General features: G+C 39.2%; 1 protein-coding gene across 1 annotated transcript in view; it reads left to right on the forward strand.

Moving 5' to 3' along the window:
• Positions 1-21,357, forward strand: part of EFHB (EF-hand domain family member B) — a 42,273-nt gene that overhangs the window by 17,263 nt on the left and 3,653 nt on the right. The window contains exons 6-11 of the mRNA XM_019663743.1: positions 1,675-1,804; positions 5,911-5,994; positions 6,560-6,627; positions 9,318-9,472; positions 16,860-17,067; positions 19,882-20,098. Coding sequence (XP_019519288.1) covers positions 1,675-1,804; positions 5,911-5,994; positions 6,560-6,627; positions 9,318-9,472; positions 16,860-17,067; positions 19,882-20,098 — 862 coding nt within the window. The remainder of the gene's footprint in view (positions 1-1,674; positions 1,805-5,910; positions 5,995-6,559; positions 6,628-9,317; positions 9,473-16,859; positions 17,068-19,881; positions 20,099-21,357) is intronic.

Here is a 21,357-nt window from a genome sequence, read left to right on the forward strand (position 1 = left end):
ATATAATAGTGGACAATTTAAATATGAACAAAATGAAGGAAAGGTAAATGTAACTAGAAATCCCATTCACCAGCGATAACTACAGTTTATATATTGCACATCTTTCTAGACCCCTATGCACTGAACTATGTATCTTTAGTTAAATGATAAATTTATGTGAATGATATTCTCCATGCTTTTGGGGAACCTAATATATACATTAAAATTTTTTTATTTAAAATAATATGTCAAGGACAACATTCAATAACAATAGGTATATATCTAAAACCTCTTTTACATGTGCTTAATCATTACTAAGGTAATAGATATTTCTTTTATAAAATGCAAGGTATGTACAAATATAGAAATACAAAGAAATTTTCTCACAGTTCCTAATCTTCCATAGATGATACTTTCATAGATATTTTTCTTTGGTCATTCATATGTGAGTATCTGTGTGTGTTTTGCTCCCCACTATATTTTTTCTATTCGATTTCCCCCCCATTGTATGAAATATCTTGGTTGTCTTTTCATGTATCAATATTGTATTTTTCAGTATTACAAAAATATATTGTTTATATATCCTTGTAAATGTGATTTATTTCCGTGGGATACAGTTCTAGATTTCTGAGCATTTGAAAAAAAATTTTTTTAAAACTTTATTGGAGAACAGTGTGTTTTTCCAGGACCCATCAGCTCCAAGTCAAGTAGTTGTTTCAGTCTAGTTGTGGAGGGTGCAGCTCAACTCCAAGTCCAGTCACTGTTTTCGATCTAATTGCGGAGGGCACAGCCCACCATCCCATGTGGGAATCGAACCGGCAACCTTGTTGTTCAGAGCATGCACTCTAGCCAACTGAGCCACCCGGCCTCCCTGAGCATTTGAAATTTTCACTCTTGGAGTCAAACTGTCTCCCTGAAGAGCTGCCCCAATTTGCCCTCACACCCACAGTGTATGAGAAATTCCATTTCCTCACATCCTCCCCAGTATTAAGATGTGCCAACCTTCTTTATTTTTACTTAACTGAGAGACAAATCATGATTTCACATAGTTGTTTTTATTTACGTTATTTGAGTTACTATAATAGTAACACTGAATATATTTTCTCCATCATTCCTTCACCCTTTAGCTGATCTCTACTTTCAGTCTTACATTCTTATCTAGAAGTAGAAAACTAATGCCATGACTTGAAAAGAAAAAATTGCAGTATGGGATCTTAAACATAAAGACCTCCCTGTTAGGTTCTCAGCACTCAATCACCCTTTGAATGTTTAATGTGAGTTAAGTGATCTTGATGAAATGTAAAGGTTACAATGTTCTGATGATCTCATCAAATCTCAGTGAGAGGAAGTACAAAACACTAAAATCTCAGATTTTAGCGTAGCATCACCGCTCCTCCCCATTCTGCAGGATTTCTGTAACATTAATTAGGCCTGCATTTTTCATCATTCATACCTGTCTTTCTCCTTCATCATTTCCCTACTCACTTTCCACATATTAACTCTTGTCCCACCAGTCTCCCACCTCACTCAGGAGAATGCTTCTGTCATCTGTAGCCAAATCTGTGAGGTTCTCTGCACTGTTACAGTTTCTTCGTTCCACTCTCATTTTCAGTGTCAATGAGAACATAATGTACTTCCTTCCAGATAAGGTTATTTGTGTTGCGTAAGTCAGAAGCCTTCACTTTTTTTCTATAGGAGAAGCAAAGAACCGAAAGTATAACCCATCAAGTTTCCATAGGTTTAACTTGTATGGGGTCCCAACACCACATTTTAATGATGGACGCAACACGGCAAAATCTTTATATTGGCTCCATGAACTACAAATGTAAGTTTAATTGCGTTGTGCCCTGGGGCAAGGGTTAGGTATTTGACATAGAGACTTAAGAAAATTTTATTTTTTAAAAATTTATTTTTATGAAGAGGTAATGCATTGACATGGTTCAAACATAAAATTAATAGAAAAAGATATGCAGCAATATGACTTCCAAACTGTTGAGTTTCCCCAGAGGTGATCATGATACTGTTTTGTGTGTGTGTCTGTCTGTGTGTGAGTGTGAGGGGCATGTATCATTCTAAAGTTACTTTGTGCCTTTACAAGCAAATATAAAGACATATATGCATGTTGTTAATCTATGGGATCACCCCTGTTTGTGTTTTTTAATAATGGTGGGCTTTCAAATCTCTACAATCATGTCACATATCATTGACCTGTCATTTATCATTCAGCTTTGTTTAATGATTATTTAGGCACCTGAGAACCTGACTTAACTCTTGTAAACTGTGACCTTTTCACACCTTCATTCTGTATATGACTACTTACCTAGGAAACTAAATTAAGATTCCTTAGTTTTTCATTATCTGTGTTATATTTTGTATCTAAGCCAACATTGAAACAGTAGGAGATTACTCGTAAAAATCCATATTTCCTACTATGCTTAAAAACTCAGAAGATTGGAAATACTGGTCTAGTAGGTTGAATAGTAGCCCTCAAAAGATATGTCCAGATAATTCCCAGAACCTGTGAATGTTACCTCATGTAGGAAAAGGGTCTTTGTAAATGTAATTAAATTAAGACTCGTGAGATGAAGAGATCATTCTGAATGGGCCCTGAACCCAATGACAAATATCCTTATAAGGAAAAGGCAAAGGGAGATTTGAGGCGGAAGAAAAGACACACAGAGAAGGTGGAGTGAAGATGGGGGAGGGGATTGGAATCATGTAGCCTCAGGTAAGGAAGGCCAAGAATGGCAGCCTCTAGTGTTGGAAGAAACAATGAATAGATTCTTCCCTAAAAACTTTCCGGAGAATGCAGCCTTGCTGACACCTTGATTTCAGACTTCTGGACTGCAGAAGGGTAAGATGATACATTTCAGTTTTATTAAGCCACCAATTTGCTGTAATTTGCTACAGCGACCACAGGAAGCTAATATACTGGGCACACGTTTCTACACATCAAGGGTGGGAGCGGATTTGTTTTGTCCTCTGCTGCCTTTAAAAGATACACTGGGCCTGCCTCCAGTTTCCAGGCTGCAGTGTGCACATAAAGTTTGCATTCCCACAGGACGCAACCCAGCCTGCCTCATCCAAGCGCCTGTCCGGTCTCTGTGATAACAACAGCTCCCAGTTACAGAGGCAAAGGACTAAATATTTTAGATATTATTAATTTAGTCCTACCAACAACTCCACGAGGTAGGCATACTATAATTTTTACCTTTTGCATTTTACAGATGAAGAAACTGAGGTACAGAGTAGTTAAACCATTTGCCCACAGTCATGCAGCTAAGCAGTAATACGGGTAGGAATGAAACCCAGGTCGTGTGCGGCTCCAGAGGCTGGCCTGCCACTGCACCAGGTTTATAGGCACTAGATTCTGTGATTACAGGCCTAAAATAATGATTTCCATCCCTCTTCCAACTCCTTTATTACATGAGTTTCTGATACTTGAATTATTCAAAACAACGATGGTAAAACATAACACAAAAGAAATTCTTACAATGTAGTAAACCCAAATGAGGTCGTTTTCTTTTGGGTGTAGAAGAAAAGCTCATATAACAAACATTCATTAATTTATCACTATTGTGGTTATACCATACACAAAGGAAGAAATGACTTAAATATTTAAGGACTATTGCTATTTATAATTAAATGCAATATAGAAATTGATACTTAAAGGGAAATGACAAATATGTTTATCCAATTATGAAACTTGGAAATATAAACCTGCTATCAATTTATAAAAGATATGAAATTAACATAAATTGGGTTTACTCTTAACTTTTAAGGGGTATATTTCCTCTGTAAAACTACCTCTTTATATTCTGTTTATGACTTTTGGTTTGAAGAATCAGGATCTTCAAATGGTAGGCGTATGTGTGTGCGCATGCAAGTTTATTTATGCATGAATGAAAAAAATTCACTGGCACACAAAGGACTTTATTCTGAGTTGGTTAGTGAATGCTATGTGGTTGTATAATGATGTTAGAGTTACTGATATTCTAACATACATGGCCATTCATGTACTTCCTGATTCTCCCAGATACAGAATCCAGGCACTATTATACTGAAAAGAGTAGGCTCCATGATTCATAATCCTTACCCTTACCATTCTTCCATGTTCCTAGTTATGTCCCTTGGAGCTGGTTTTTGGGTTGTTGACTTTATTTGTTCAAATTATGGCCTGTAAACTGCCATTGATTTATTCTGAACTTACCCATATTGTTCTTTTTATTTCTCCTTTTTGAACTAATGGAAAGTAAAAGAAGAAATAAGAGATGAATTACTTTATATTTCATCTTTTGTTTCTCCACAGAGTGTCACTCTTCTCCAGAAATTTATTCAGCCTGCGATTTCTACAGTACAGGAAATAGTTTTAAAAGCAAATGGAGTTTAAGAATTTTATGTTCATTGTTTTCAGTCTCAGCAAAACAATAAAGAATTTATTAATTTTAATGTTATTAAATAGTAGTGTTATAATTTTACAGTTCTCAAAAGAAATCTTATTCATTTAATCACAATGATAGAAGTAACAAAATTATATTACAGAAAATTAGCAAAATAAAATCACCCATAAGCCTGTCACTTTAATGCAACTATTATTATCTTTTTAATGTATTTCTTTCTAGTGTGGTTTCCTGTGTAGATTTTTGCATAACTTTAATCAGAATGCAATCCTATTTTATATCCTTTTACACTTAACATAAAATAATTTTCTATTGCTGTTGTATTCTTAATAACCAACGTTTAAAATGCAAGCAGTGTATTGTTGTTAATGTGACATAATATAATCATCCTTCATGATTGAACATTCAGATTCTTTTCTTTTTCCCATAATAGTCAATGAGGCTACAAACATTTTTATAAATATAACTTTTTCTTGTTTTTAATTGTTACGTGCATTATCTTCTTATGATTGGTTCCCAGATATTGATAAAAGGTAATGAATATTCTTAGGCATTTTGAATCATATTACCAAATTATTTCCAAAAGGATTACAGCAATTTGCACCACAAGTGTTTTACCATACTTTTTGTCAGTGTTAGATATTTTCTCTCACTCTTTCTGTTTCTCTCTCTATATATATTTGCTTGTGTACTACGTTAGAAGTGGCACTTTGTTTTTTTTTAAATTTTATTACTAGAGACATTATAATTTCTCCATATATTTGCTTACTAGATGTGAATTATCTGTTTATATCACTTATTTATTTGATGCTTAATTTTCTTTTAGCAATTTTAAAAGTTAGACTTATAATAATGATATCGACAATTTGGTTTTGTTTACTGAAAAATATTTTTGAGTCCTATCATCTTAATCTTTAATCAAAATTTTGTATTCTGCTATAAACTTATCTTTATAGTAGCATATATAGGATAGCAGAATGAGCACGTAAAGCTTTCTTTTGATTGAGGAGAGAAGCGTGAACAGCAGCACCATGGTAACTCAACGGAAGAACCTAGAAGGCCTTGTGGGATTTGTGAATCTCCCAAATCAAGTCTACAGAAAATCAATGAAGAGAGAGGGTTTGAATTCACACTCATCTCTGTGGGTGAATCTGGACTGGGAAAGTCAACGTTAATCAACTCATTATTCCTCACGGATTTGTATTTTCCAGAGTACCCAGTTCCTTCCCATAGAATAAAAAAAAGCTGTACAGGTGAAACAATCCAAAGTTTTAATCAAAGGAGGTGGTGGTCAGTTTCTGCTCAACAACTGCATTTCTGTATTTTTTTGTTTGTATTGTAACAATTTCACATAACAATGTTTTTTGGTGTTAAAAGAAATGCTTTCTTTTGTGCGTACAGTAATTTGTTTGAACCTGGACTTATGTTTTCATGGCCCAAATGATACTATGACAATTTTTACCATGTGTATATTCGCAGCCAAGAATATTTTAGGTAATAGAGATAATGTGACAACTTTCTAATTTTGTAGGAAAAGAGGAGCTAAGATTGTATCCAAGAGAGTTGATGATTTCAAAGAAAAGTTTCAGCATAAACTTGGAAGAGTTTTAGATCCGTAAGTTAATGATTAACTTTGAATTGACAATTTTCGGATTGAATTTAAAAAGTACTCTTGTGGTAAAAATTGGCTTGTGGTGTACTAGAGTCTGTTTATTAAATAAGAAAGCCATTCTTTTGTGTTTATCAGACAACTCTATTAACTTCTTTAGACCTTGGGGTTCCAGTAAAGTGCTGAGTCCTCCAAGATGGAGAAGGCATTTAGAGAAGAGGGAGGGGGAATTTGGTGTAAAGCTTTATATCTGGGATATCAGAAATTTAACTTATTGTATTGCATTTTTCTCTCTCTCCGTCTCCCTATATATAACCCTGTAATTCTGCTTTGAATATGTTTTGTATGTTCTTTTTAAATCCAGGCTACTGAGAGCCCATGAAAGCATTCAGCCATTGTTAATTCAAGTAGAAGATTAGACAAAAGATCTGTTGGAGGATTTCTGTTTGATCTTCATAGTTTGGTTACAGGAGAAAATATAGGCTATTAAAAACATATGGCAAGCATATCTTAAATTCCAGGGGTGCCATGTGGTGGGTATTTTAACTAAACAATTTGTTTTCTTTGATAGCATTGCAGAAACAATGAATGTTCCCCCAGACCACACATTTGGAGCTTGTCTCCATCCTGAGGATTATGGTAAATATACAAACTTTCTCTTTAAAAAATAACAACAACAAAACCCCACAAAGTTATGCAGTTAAGTTCACAGTCTCCTTCTCTCAAGGCTTCTAATTTTAGAGACTCAAAATATCATATGAACATTAATGAGAAAAATTTGTAGCACAAGAAAGAAAAAATGTTTTCATATTATGTTTGAAATGGGTACAGTGTAAAGCCCTTGTAATGAATACCTTCAGTGTAGTTAAGGCTCAGAATTTTATTTAGAAAATAAATGTGGTCTGTACTAAGCCAGCCAAAGTGAAGTGAGGCAGCCTTTTAATGAATTCAGATGTTGTAGGCCCTTGCTTCTCAAAATGTGGTCTGCAGACTGGCGGTGTTGGCATCCTCTGCAAGCGTCTTAGAAATGCAGAATCTCAGACTCCACTCCAGATCTACTGAATCAGAAGCTATTGGGTTGTCGGAAAAGTCATGGCGCATTTTTGCAATGAAAAACAGAAAAAATACGTCATGACTTTTCCGACAGCCCAAAATAATACATTTTAATAATATTTCCATATGAATTGTAGGCACATTCAAGTTTGAGAAAGCCCTGTACTCTACAATCACATAATTAAGAGCCACTCTCTTCCCACCAGCCAGTCAATCAATCAGTCTATAAAGTAGCAGAAGAAACTTAGCAGGGTTTTGTCTTTATTTCTAAGCAATCTATACGTCAGACCTTCAAAGTGAAAACTATGCTAAAGCTTGTCAAGATTGGGCTGTATTTCAGTGGTTTTCAAAATATAGTCTGCAGTCTCCATGCATTAAACTCACCCAGGGAGTTTATTAGACATGCAGGTTTCTGGAACCCATGCCCAGACATTCTGACTCAGTAGGTTCTATGTACAGGAACGTGTAAGAAGCACCACTGAAAATGTTTCAGCTAAAGTCCACTCACTGACAAAAGTAAGTATTTATTTTTATGTGAGCTTATGCAACACACTGTTTCGGAGCATCATTAATTGCCACATTAGGGAGATTGTATTTTGGTTCTGTTTTTAGGTGAACTGTTATATGTATAACTGATGCCTATTTATCTTGGAGACTCTTTATACCTGTAGGAGGGGGTAAGGGATGATTTAGGAAACCAAGCAATCAGCCTGGAAAACAAGTAGGTAATCGTGATAAACTCTGCCTACTTGAGGGCAGGCTTCAGGTGGTGGGGGCTTTGTCTTGCTGCCTGTTGGGTCCTCAGGATCCAGCGCCCAGCACATTCCCCACCAGTATTTATAGCATGAATCAATGAATCCAACACAGTTTGTATTTTGACAATTGACAACATCAACAAATTTCCTGATAGTTGATCAACGCTATCCTTATAAATTGAATGATAATATAGTGTTATAAAATGAAAAGGAGGGACACTGAAGTTAATAATTAAAAAAAATATGTTAGTACCAGCCTTGGTGGTGCATAGTGTAACTGTGAAAGGGGACTGTATATCTTCTCTGAACTCTTTCTCCAGTGGAGCTCATGGATAGACACTTCTGGGGACATACTGGTTTTTTAGTGGGCCTGGATTTCTCCCTTACCCTTACTTAGGGAAATAAAGGCAGCTTTACTAAAAATGCCTCATCTCTAGGGCCTGGAGTCATTGGCTAAGATGCCTCTAGGACGAGTGCAAAGGCCGTGCCCAGCTCCCGGAATGCACCAGGGCAACGTTAGTGTGGAAGAGACTCCAGGGCAGGTGGACAGTGGTGCATGGTGGGAAATGTTTGCAGGCAGAGTACAACTGAGGAACCTGCTCAGCTTCTCTCCCTGCCATGGAGTGGTAGCTAGCTTATGGGTCTGTTTTAGGGCCAGAGCTTGTACTCCTGATTTTAGCTCTTAGAGATGACTCTCGAGTAATCACAATCAAGATTGTTTCAGGGTCAGTCCTGAAAAGGCATCAACATATGTCTCACTCTCCAGACAGCCAAACCTGCTGGGGTTGTGGTGGGAAATCCAGGTGGAGTTGGAAAAATAACTGTCAATGGTTATCTTTGGAATGTTAATGGAGAGGAAAGGCCTCTGAAGATACATGGAGGCAACTGCCTGGACTGGGGGGATGTAGCAGGTGGATGGGAGAGGGCATTGCTTCCAGGTAACTGAGGGGTTGTGGGTCAGGACTCTTAGTTAATGGAGCTGTGGATGGGGTGGTGGTGCCGGTAGTGGTACAACAGGAAGCAGTGCTGAGAAATGGGAACTTATCTGCAGACTGAAGGTCGACTGGAACTCATACTAGGAGGGAGTACGGAATGTGAGTCCAGGTTTTACAAGGGCTCCCAGAGCTTCAGTCAACTCCCAGGCACACAGAGTAACTCCCAGATGGAGTTAGCCCCAGCTTTTCAGGATCCTCAGCATTGTAGACAAGTGTCTGCTAAGAGGCAGCCAGATCTTCACTGTCTTAGGAAACGACTTGACAGCGGAAGGGGGCTAATGATTCCCCCACAAATTTTCCAGTTATCCAGAGGCATCACATAAAATAGAAATACTAATTTTATCAATCACTTTATATACTTTTTTATACACAAGATCTTCTTTCATGCTGCATAATAGTGTTGGAGTTAGGTGAGATTTTTCATTCACAGAAGTTGCTAGATCTCTCGCTCTCTCTCTTTTTAGGATGGGAATATTATTGACAAACTTTAAATACAGATAAAAGACTTTCCCCCCCTCTTCACTAGGAGCTGATGACCTTATGTATAACAGACGTCCGGGCGAATATCTTCGAGGCAAGGACCGACAGCGAGCCCTGGTTGCAGCAGTTCGGCATCACTTGAAGAAAGTTAATTACCAAAACTTTGACACTTTGCTGGCAGCCTTCAGGCACTACGACAAGGCCAGTATCAGAGCATTTTGGTCTGTGCATGGGCTTAGATCCCGGCAGGGTGGTGTAGATCAGGGGACAGTGGACTATGGCTTGTAGGTCAACTCCAGCTACCACCTGTTTCTGTAAATAGTTTTACATGCCCATTTGTTTTAAGTATTGTCTGTGGATGCTTTTATACTGTAAATGCAGAGTGGTGCATCAGAGGCTGAATGGCCTGCAAAACCTAAAATATTTACTTTTTGGCCATTGACAGAAAAAATTTTGCGGTCCCTGGGAATAGATCAGTGATTGTCAAAGTGTGGTTCTTGTACCACCATCAGCATCATTTGAGAATGTGTTTGAAATGCACATTGTAATGCCCACCCCAGACCTACTGAGTTAGGAACTCAGGTTTGGGTCCTAGCAATTGTGTTTTAACAAACCCTTCAAGTGATTCTGATGCACATTCTAATTTGAGAACCACTGTTGTAGATTATTGAACTGTAGTGTACTGGGAGCAAGTGGAGGGGAGCACCGTGGATCCCTGGGGAAGACTCCTGAGGTAGAGACCATCTACACCTAAATCTGAATATGTACACACAGTACTGTCAGTCTAAGTCCAAGTCAAGCTGAGACTGTTTCTCCCCTGGGGGAGCAGGGTGTGGTTTCAGTTTCGAGAAGGCAAGATCATTCCATGTTCAAGCTACTCTAAATTTTATCTTTTGATAAAGTCAGATCAATCTAGAGCTGCATAGTTACCTTACACCATTTTAGGCCATCACAGGATTGCCTTTACCAAGCTGATTCACCTTTAGCTTACACTAAGGAGCACCATTATACAAATTGCTTGTGAAACATGGTACTTTTTTTGTTAGCCTGCCCATGAGGCTGTTATTTAGTTTTGTCACATGCATACTGTTTATAAGGAAACCTAATATAATATTTCTACAGGAAATAATGGTGCTTCCTCTAAGTCTCTGGTTTGTTTTTACATCACTGACAGCATAAATTTTACCCTGATTGTGCATACTTTTTTTGACTTGGCTGCCAGGAAGCTCAGAGTCAATTCAATGAAACACATCTAGTTTGTGAACATGATCTTATGGTATACATTTTGATCTTTTAATGTAGGTTTCATCATAATTTTTTCCATCCTTATATTCTCTTTGCCCTGACTTTCTCACTTTTTGGGGTTCTGTTTAGTTGTACTTATTTTTCTAGGCAGCCTCAGAACCATTTTAGAATGAGACTAATATAAACAAATAAAACTTAGAAATAAATCTGTGATGATGTGATGCATCATAATCTTGATATGAGAAGAAAAAGAACAGAATAATTGTAGTTTATATCAAAAGGAAAATGCAATATTCCTTTCTCTCCTCCAAGGTTGAATACAGCTTTTGAAAAAGTTACACTTCACATTTTTTATCTTAAAAAAAATCTTGGTCACTCATTGGCTCCTTCATTTTATTTGTTTTTAGATTAGGGGCTTGTGTACCTGTATTGTACTAATGAATAAAAAGTGGGTTAATATTCTCATTTAACTTTGTACTAATTATGTAGAGACATACATCAGTAAGTCATCAATTACATTTCCCACAAAGTTGTGTTTAAAGAAAATGTAAGTATTCAACTGTTGCTCTGATTTGTAATAGAGACCAATTGCTATTTATGAGTAATTTAAAAAGTGACTCTTCATTATTAAAATATGTAAGCTAAAATAAGTACATTTTATACTTTACTCAAATCCAAGTATCTTGCAAAGGTGATACCCAGGGAAATGTACATAGCAGTGGGATGAATGAGAAAACCTACATGATACATAATTCTCTGCTTTTAAAAAAATTCTTCATTTTAAATGTAATTATAGGCAAGACGATCATCTTAATAGCTGTTGATTATCTTAGTGAACCACCAGGCACATTTCTTATTATAAAATTAAATTAAGCAGGGAGGAAATTACTGAGAATCATTTAATGCTGATATACCTTTTAAATAGTGCACTTTTAATATGTACGATGTAGTTTTCAGTATCCTTGAGGAGGTTTTTTTCTGAGAGGGTAATAACGTGGTTCTTCCTAGGACAGCTATAGGATAATTTTTGATTATTTGAGTCTCATATTGTTGAATGCCCATTTTTCTTTTTTTTTTTTAAGATTTTTATTGGGGAATTGGGGGCATGGGAACAGTGCTGGGGAATTGGGGGAAGGGGAACAGACAAGTTGCTGTCGCTTTGCTCTTCAATCTAGTTGTGGAGGTTGTTGCTTCACTGGCCCAAGTTGGCACCATCATTGTGCTCTTCCTGGGCGAGGCAGATCAGTCGCCGGCCTCTGGACGGCTGCTCACTGCAGCTGCTGGCCATTCACGCTGGCTGCTGGCTACACATGGTAGCCCATGGGAACCCACTGCCACAGAGGCTGCAGCCTACACCGTCGCCGGTGACCCACGGCAGCCCAGCTCCAGGTCGAGCCGCTGTTCAGCATCTTAGCTGTGGAGGGCAGTGTCACTGGCCCTCACATGTGGGATCTGAACCGGGGCCCTCCGGCATCCCAAGCCAGCTCCCAACCATCGCGCCACTCGGCCGGCTGAATGCCCATTTTTAACTTAATGGAAAGACAACACAGAACAAATAAACTATTATTTCCTAAATGAGTCTCTTTGGCTTGAGGATTAATTAATTCTGTTATTTATTGAACAATACATGAAACATTATTCCACATAATGTGTAGACTTTCTATTTAGGGAACTTAAAATCTAGAGGGAAAAAAATGTGACATGTGCAAGAATAGTCCCAGCAGAGTCCCACATTTTCCAAGTAAGTCTGTATAATTCCTACTTCTTTTATTCTAACTATTATCCAGGAAGCAGCTGAGATGGGGTGACTCATTTTGGGGGACAGCTTCATTCACTAACAAAAGTGTTTTGCTAAGATGTGAACAGGAGCTGGTTGGAAGGTACATAGTTTTTGAGAAGGCTAATCCAAAGCTCAGTTCTACCAGTTGGCTGTGGATGGTTGGGGGCAGGAACGGTTCACTGAATGCCTTGCCTGACAGCTCATTGTTTGAGTTGCTTTTGTGCTGTAAGGAGCACCGCCGTCAGACTGAAAATGGTCCAGAAAGCAAAACACATGACTCAGATTAATTTCATGGGCCATACTGTTGTAACTGGAGCTGGTTGATTGGACTACAATAGCAATTCTGTAACTTGAAAATGTCTCAGCAGTCATGAGGAACCACCAATAGCTCTGAAAAGGGACAAAGGTTTGATGTAGTCAGTCTGCCAGGAGTGTGGGGGCAATGCCTTGTGTGTGATGTGTCCTTTCCCACCATGAGACAAATGGGCCAACTTTTGGCAGGAGTCACAGTTTGGCACACGATGGTAGCCTCTGCATCAGAAATGTAGAGTGCTTTACCTTGTGCCCTGTCTGTAATGGTGCGCGAGTTGCGATGTCTGGTTCAAGGATGGATTCAGGTAGCAATGGTGGCAACCTGCATGGTTCAGGCTCAATCAGAAGCTTAATTCCAGTTATTCTCATCAGGGACTACACCCTTATCATGGTCATCTATATGGATTACCCAGATGGCTCAGTCAGTAGCCATGATTGGTTTCCATAGTTTTTAGACTCAAGAGGAAGTGTCTTTAATCTTGCAGTCTGTAGCTTTCCAAGTGGCAAACCAAATAGACAAGCCACTGGCAGCAGTCCAAGAGTCAGTAAAACTATAACAGGTTTCTCAAGAGGAGGATTGGCCAGAGCCATGAGAATAGCCTTGGGTTCTGTCCACTGAGTAGAGTGACTGTCTGTTTTTGGTCCTTCATAGCTCTCTTTGAGGTTTAAAGCCACAGCAGCCCAGTGAAGACCACTGGGTTTCAGGTTCGTGAACAAGGCTCAGGCACTTAGGGGAGCCTCTGTGAATTGAGGGTCCCATTGAGCCCAGTGGCTTTGCTTTACGTGGCAAAGGTAAATAAAGTTTTCCCCAAAAGGGTTGCTGCCCCTTTTCATGTAAGACAGATGTTACTAGTGCTAGGCCAGCTGCCTTCTTGAATGTACCATTGTCATTTCACAAATGAGGCTTGTTAAGCCCTTTCTACCTTTTCTAACCATGTTGGCTCACCTCAAAATGTTTATCAGGCTGGAAAGTCACAAGGCCTCCACGGGTCAAGTGTTCAGTTTCAACAAAAAGTCAGTACCTGATGAAGAGCCGCTTTTCAAAAGGTGTCTACCTGGTTAACTGGGCTAGGGGGGCAGTGAGTTTTAAACCTCAAGGGGCACCTCCAAGCGTAGGTTGCCTCTGTTTTCCAGATGCTCTAAGTGACAAAATGATTCGTCATGGAGACTTGTTGCTCAAAGGGGTCATTAGGGTTCTGGGGCCCTAAAGCTCCTCGCAGTTCTCTACACGTGCTCTTCTTGATCATAAGTGTCCCCTGGTACTTCACAATACAGGCATGTAAAGTGTCAACAGCAATTATACGTTCAGTAGTGGCAGCCACAGAAGTATGATGTTAGCGTTCCTTCTCCATTTCAGACATCAGACACACCCTGTCCCACTCCACTAGCTGTACCCAGACCTCTCATCCCCTGCAGACTGAGTAGGATGATGAATTTGCACGCATACCCAAAGAAGCCATAAAAGTTCCGGTCTTGCCTCCTCTGAAGTCCCACAGCACACTTGGACTGCTGCGTGTGGCCTTTGATCTTCCTCGGGGACAGGGAGACCTTTGTCCCACATCTAGTCACCTTTCTTCTTAGAGCCACTGAGGTTGGGGGTCTGTGGGAGGGAGAGATCAAGGGTGCAGAGGGAGAGAGTGGCTTTGCACCTGGTGAGCTAGAAACATTTACTTTGAATCTTGTCTGGTTTGGTGGTGACATGCAGCTCAAAGAAATAAACCACCAAAGTTTTCAGTCTACACAAATTGCAAAAGCCACCAATGTTTCCAGTCCACACAAAGCCCTATTTCGGGCAGCCAAGTCATCGTTCTTGACGCCATGGATTTCGGTGGTGAAGACCTGTTATTCACCACCCACAGTCCGCAGAGCTTTCAGCTCAGGCTGTGGTGTATGCATTTTCAGTTGACTTGGGCTTGCCCCAGAGGCTTTAATAAAGGAGCCTGCTTTAATCCAGGGCATTTGTAGCTCCTTTGTCAAGATAACATATTTTAAATTCTCAGTCTATTTCAGCATAAGGGTTAGGGACATTTTCCAGGCCTACGGGTCTGGCTGCAGGAATTTATCTAGAATTCATTGGGTCAGTTTTTCATTCTCCAGTCATCACCACCCGCACTGTAAATTCAATCCTGGGCATCAGAGCTGAATACTAGTCAGTGGGGCATTTATGGTTTCCCTTGAGAGTTGGTCAGTCTTAGAGAAATTTCTCTGAGAGGGCCAAAGCTCCCTTATAGCAGCCAGGACGCATTGTAAAAATGCTCAGATCTTTTACTGTCGTCTCTGAATGGATTTAAGGTTGGCTTGATAGACTGCAGGAGGGACCGAGTGGTAAGACATCCCCAGTGCTTGCCGTTCTCCCTTAACAAGCATTATGTGCTCTGTCCCCTCATCTAAGTGAGTCAACCAGCTTCTGCCCAGAGCCTTCATAAATTTCCATCCTATCACAGTCAGTGTAGGTGCTCTGGTTTTTTGTTTTGTTTGTTTTTTAAATTATTACTTTTTATCGTGAAATACACATTTTTTAGAATTAGTTTCAGCTGTACAACACAGTACAATAGTTATACTTTTTACCCCTCGAAGTCACAACCCCCCTCCCCCAATCCGCCGCCCCACTTCCCCCCGCTAATATCATACATATCTATTACAATTCCCTTGACTCCACTCCCACACTATACTCCACATCCCATGACTATATATATATTCACTTATAGTTGACATACAATATTATACAACATCAACTTCAGGTGTACTGTGCAGTGGTCAAGCCTCTTCCCCATCCATGATGCGGTCTCCCTAGCAAGACATGTGACCATCTGACACCCTACAAAATATTTTTACAACATTATTAATCATATTCCTCGAACTGTCTTTCATGTCCCTGTGGCAATATTGTAGTTACGTATTTATGCTGTCTAACCCCTTCCCCTTCTCCCTCATCCCCACACCCTTCCCAGCTAGCAACCGTCAGTTTTTCCTCTATATCTCTGAGACCATTTCTGTTTACTTTGCTCGTTCATTCAGTTTTTTAGATTCCACATATAAGTGAGATCATATGGTATTTGTCTTTCCCTGACTGACTTATTTCACTTAACATAATAGTCTCTATGTCTGTCCATATCGTCGCAAATGGTATGGTTTCATTCTTCTTTATAGCTGAGTAATACTCCATTGTATAAATGTACCACAGTTTCTTAATCCAGTCATTTACTGATGGGCATTTCGGTTGTTTCCAAGTCTTGTCTATTGTGAATAGCACTGCAATAAACATAGGGGTGCATATATTTTTTCAAATTAGTGTCTTGTGTTTCTCTGGATAGATACCCAAGAGTGGAATTGCTGGGTCATATGATAGTTCCATTTCCAGTTTTTTGAGATACCTCCATACTGATTTCCATAATGGCTGCACCAATATGCAGTCCCACCAACAGTGCACCAGGGTTCCCTTTTCTCCACAGCCTTGCCAGCACTTGTTGTTGTTGATTTATTGATGATAGCCATTCTGACCAGAGTGAAGTGGTATCTCATTGTGGTTTTTATTTGCATTTCTCTAATGATTAGTGAGGTTGAACATTTTTCATATGCCTGTTGTAGGTGCTCCTGTTTTTAACTGTTGTCTGAAATGGAGCGGAAACCCCCCTCCTCCCCCTACCAGGATGAATTTTAGCGCTCATTGTTACAATGGGGGGCCCAACCGCCAAACTGGTAGCACGTCCCTCTTGCCCATATGAGTGTTGACAACACACAGGCAGCTGTCGTTGACTCTACCTCCCTGTACTTGGCCAGCAACTACTTCCCCAATTTCTCCTCCTTACCAGGCAGTGAAGGGGAGGACCATTTTGCACTGCTGCGTTGGAACACCAGAACGCTTTGAAAGTACAGAACATCATAGAGAGCTGTCAAAATTACACAACACAGGTCATATGAAATGTCAGCCATGAATCATGGTCACAGCCACTCTACCACAGTATAAACAGCACGATTGAAAGAAAAAAATTATTAAAATAGAATGAACAAAGATTCTGAACCACACCCTGCTCCAACCAGGGTTGAAGCTACTGTGCACATATCAGGTCGACTCCATGAAGACCCATCTCGCTTAAGAGTTGACTCCTCTTATGTGAAAAATAAGACACATCCTTTGAATTGCTGTGATAGAACATTTTTCTTCAATGAAATAATAGATGTTGCATACTTTGTTCTTTAAGACAAGGCTTACTTTTTATTTTTATTTTTTTATTATTTCACATCTGACAGAAGGGAGATGGGGTGATAGATAAAACGGAGCTTCGGGAAGTTTGTGACCAGGCCAACTTGCGTGTAAATGAGAAGCTTCTGCACCAGCTATTTGACTATTGTGATGTGGATAATGATGGGCTGATTAACTACCTAGAATTTGCCAATTTTCTTAACTGGAAAGATAAAATGCCTCTTAAAGAGTATGAAGAGAGGGTCATCATTAAAGGTATTTAATCTTTGAAATTTTGCAAAATTCTTAAGTGGACTTTTATACTATTTTCATTTTTCTAGGGGTACATATCTTCTCAACTTTAATATTATATATTTTAAAATGTGCACATATATGCATATTTATTTATTTACTTGTTTTTGCATAGGCTCTCTGTAGAAAAATCAGAAAAAATTTAATAACATCTGTTATTTCCGGGAAGGGGGAACTGAGGGATAGGGTGTCAGCAAGACTCCCTTTTTTAATCTATGTTTTTGTATCTTTCGATTTTGGGACCATGTATTACTCATTCAGGAGAAAATAAAACAAAAATAAAAGCAAAACAATTTTTACAGAAGCCCAAAATATGAGACAGTTCCTCAGAAAGCTGTTTGAAAACCATTGTCTTCGAGTAATTATCTCCCTTCCCCTTGGGAAATTCACTAGTAAAATAGAATTTGACATAGAAAAATTTGATTTCTAAATTTGGAAAAAAATGAAAAACATAATCGTTACCTTTATTCAAATATTTTTGTGTTTACATATTAGATCCCTGCATCACTAATCATACACAGATATCTTAATGTGTGTATGCATATATTTTAAACATAGCCAAAATCATAGCGAATGTACCATTTTTATTTGGTTTTTTTTTTAAATTTAACTTTCACATTTCTATGGAATGAAGAGATACTTTAATGTTTTCTTTAAACTTCATTTTCAGTTCCCTCATGCTGATGTATTATGAATTACTAAACCATTTCCTCATTCTTTGAAATGTAGGTTGTATCTAGACATTTTTAAAGTAATACGGGTAACGCTATAACGATTATTATCTCTCAAAAGCTTTCTGTTTCTAATTATATCTCATTTCTTATGAATGTTATTATTATCCCAGAAGTAACTCTCTTTACATATTTTCATTTTGCTTTTCTAAATGATTTTACCAATTTGCAACTTTTATCAGCCAAGGCTGTGAGAAGGTTTTACTCCAACTGTGTTACCATTGAGTGTTATTTCAAACATTCTTGTAATTTAGTTGATATATAATGATGCATCATTTGCTTTAATTTTCAAATCTTGATTATTAGAGAGGATTGACTATTTAAAAAGGTTGTTTGCATTTTTATTTCCTCTTGGAATATCTCTCTTCTAAAAAGCGAAGATACTACTGTTTTTACTTTTATTCTTTGGTCATGCCTTTCTACAAGGCCAAAGCCAAATTTGGGGCTTTATTTATTTATTTTTAAGAGTTTTCTATTGGGGAACAGCCATGGTCATTGGTTACACATTCTTTCTTGCTTCAATGGTATAATTGACTCTTTTAAGGAGGGCGTAGTTCACAGTGGCCCATGCGGGGATCGAACCGGCAACCTTGGTGTTATCAGTACCATGTTCTAACTAACTGAGCTAACTGGTCACCCCTTTGGGGCTTTATTGATGATGTGACACTTTAAGAGTTTCTGGGACAGCCTTTCAAGTCTATCCACTGGGAAAGCAGGAAAATCTTTTCTATTTAATGAAGCTTTTTATAGAAAACAGCTCTATCCCAATATTCTCAGAAATAAACAAGGGGGAGTTTTTTTCTTCTTGGCACAACTCATGGAAGAGTAGCGGGGGAAAAGCAGAAGCCTGTTTTCAAACCAGGCAGTTCTTTTCATTGTTGCTGGTTTGGGGGTCTTGACTTCATCAACCATTTTAAATGGAGTTCTTGAGGTTTTTCATCTTCTAAAATAGTGACCAGTGGGTCAGAAGGGACACAAGAATTTTTTATATCAAATTCTGTCGTATTGTTTGACTTCTGGAGGAATGAGTGGGGGTTACATACTCTAAGACAGAGGTTTGCAAGCAGTTTTCTGAGGAACTGTCTTTCATACTTTGAACAGATTTCTGGGTTGTTTTGGGGAGGGGTGTGAGGAGGAGACCAGAGGATCTGAAACACTGGGCCTGTATGTTTTCAAGGCAGCAATTGGCATGCGCTGCATGGAGGTGGTGCAGGCTTTAGAGAGGCGTGCCTTTTCCGGTTTGCCAGGGCTCCCACCCCGCTCTAACACTGGGCACCATTTGCCTTTGCAGCCCTTGCCTAGGCTTTTCCAGAGCCGTGAGACCTCTTCTAGAGATTGAAAGACCACAGCGCCCTCTCGTGCTACCTGTGGAATTACCAGCTCCGTGAAAAAGAAGGTGTTAGGAATTTAGTCTGAAGCTTTCAGAATTGTCTCAGCAAAGCAAATCTGCAGAAGAGGCCAGAGTCATGCAATTTTAGTTCTACCTCAGGGTTGTCTTTTAAATACGATTTCAAGGGAGTTATTTATCTATATCCCTGAGCTCACAGTTGAGTTCTCATCATTTCTCCAAATGCTACAATACCCGGGCCTCCCCACCACAATCAGGTGTATGTGGAATTTACCACTTGAAATGTATCTTTTCCTATGTCTCTGTAGGGCACAAGTCCTAGAAACAACTCTGGCAATCCTGTAGTTCAAGTTCAATATGAAAATAAGCTCTAATTTAAAAAAAAAAAAAGAGGAAAGAAAAAAATAGGTTCTACGTTTTCATTTGGTCGTTCAGATTTAAAAGCTTTAATCTGCAGTAAAGAGAGTAGAGTAGTGAAAAGAAACATTAGATAAGGTTCCAGTTTGCTGCTAGGTGACACTGGCCTGAACTTGCTCTTCCACAGTGGGATGTTGGTATCTGTGGAGGGTTTACATGAGCCCAGTCTGAGCTTCCACCAGCAAGAAGGGATTACCATGGGAAAACTGACTTGGTTGCAAAGCTGCAAGTACCACGTTAATATCTTCCTTACTTTTTCCTCCTTTCCCTCTTTGCTTAAAGGTAGAAAACCAGATTGTGCAAACCCTGCTGAGGCTACTGTTGAAGAATCTAAACCAACTCTCTTGATAAAGCCTGAAGATATTGTCTTAAAAGAACCAGGGAGCTCAGAAAAGACTCTCCGGACCCTTCTGAGGCCTAGCGATAAAGTGTCTCGCCACTATAAGACAACGTCTTCTGAGATCGGTGCAGTTGTAGGAGCTGTTCCTTCTATGTGTGAGTATGTCACATTATTTGTTGGATTTTAAAAGGATCAGCAAACGTAGAAGCGAAGTGTCCTTTGTTTGTCCTTGCATTTTCCCCCCGCATCTGTCTATTATACTGTGAGTTTCTCAAACCCTAGGGCTTTTTATTTAATCCTGTATCTAAGCACTCACGGTGGGGTCTCGGTAACTGTAGGCCGAACTGAACTATTGTTAATGATGACCAAGTAAAATGATTCTCTCTACATTAATGAAATTGAAAGCATCATAGATCAAAACACTGAATGGTGTACATTGTATTAATTCAGACTTCACCAAGCTTTAGGAGACTTTTAAACCACTGTGATTCTTCGCTACAGATTTGCCTTCAGATTTTTGAAGAGCTGGTATAAAACAGTTCTCAATGTCTTCACTCTCCATCTCCATTAGTTTGCAAGGGCTGCCGTACCAAGTACCACCAATAGGTTGGCTTAAATAGAAATCTGTCATCTCACAGAGCTTGAGGTTAGAAGTCTGAGATCAAGGTGTTGGCCAGGGCTGGTTCCTTCTGAGGGCCGTGAAGGGGCATCCGTTCCAGGCCCCTCTCTTAGCTTCTGGGGGTTTGCTGGTAATCTCGGGTGCTCCTTGGCCTTTGCTGCGTCACCCTGATCTCTGCCTTCATATTCACAGGATGTTCTCCTGGGTGAGTGTCTGTGGCCAATGTCCCCGTTTTATAAGGACTCCAGTCATGTTGGGTTAGGGGCCTACTCCAATATGATCTTATCTAAATTATATCTGCAATGACCCTATTTCCAAATAAGGTCACATTCTAGGAACTAGGGGTTAGGATTTTAACATATGAATCTGGGGAAGATACAGTTCAACCAATAACACCCCATATCTTGATATCGAGCATGATGAATTCTGGTTATTTAGAAAGACTATTTTATGTTGGTCAAGGTCACGTCCTTGGATTAAGGACATGATTAAGGATTTACGTATTTTTCACAACTGGATTTTATAGACATGCTGTACATTCTAGTGCAACGGTTCTCAACCTGTGGGGCGCGACCCCTTTGGGGATCGAATGACCCTTTCCCAGGGGTCACCGGGTACTCGTATGTATGTGGGCGTATCTGCATGTGGGCCTGGAGACGGATAGAGGAGCGGTGTCTCGGTTCCTAAGACCATCGAAAATATGTGTTTTCCGATGGTCTTAGGTGACCCCTGTGAAAGGTTGAGAACTGCTGTTCTAGTGTAATGAGATCTTGCTACTCTTTAGTGCTGTTCAATAGAA

Source organism: Hipposideros armiger, unplaced genomic scaffold, assembly GCF_001890085.2.
Source record: "Hipposideros armiger isolate ML-2016 unplaced genomic scaffold, ASM189008v1 scaffold_403, whole genome shotgun sequence".
In the NCBI taxonomy this organism is placed as follows: domain Eukaryota; kingdom Metazoa; phylum Chordata; class Mammalia; order Chiroptera; family Hipposideridae; genus Hipposideros; species Hipposideros armiger.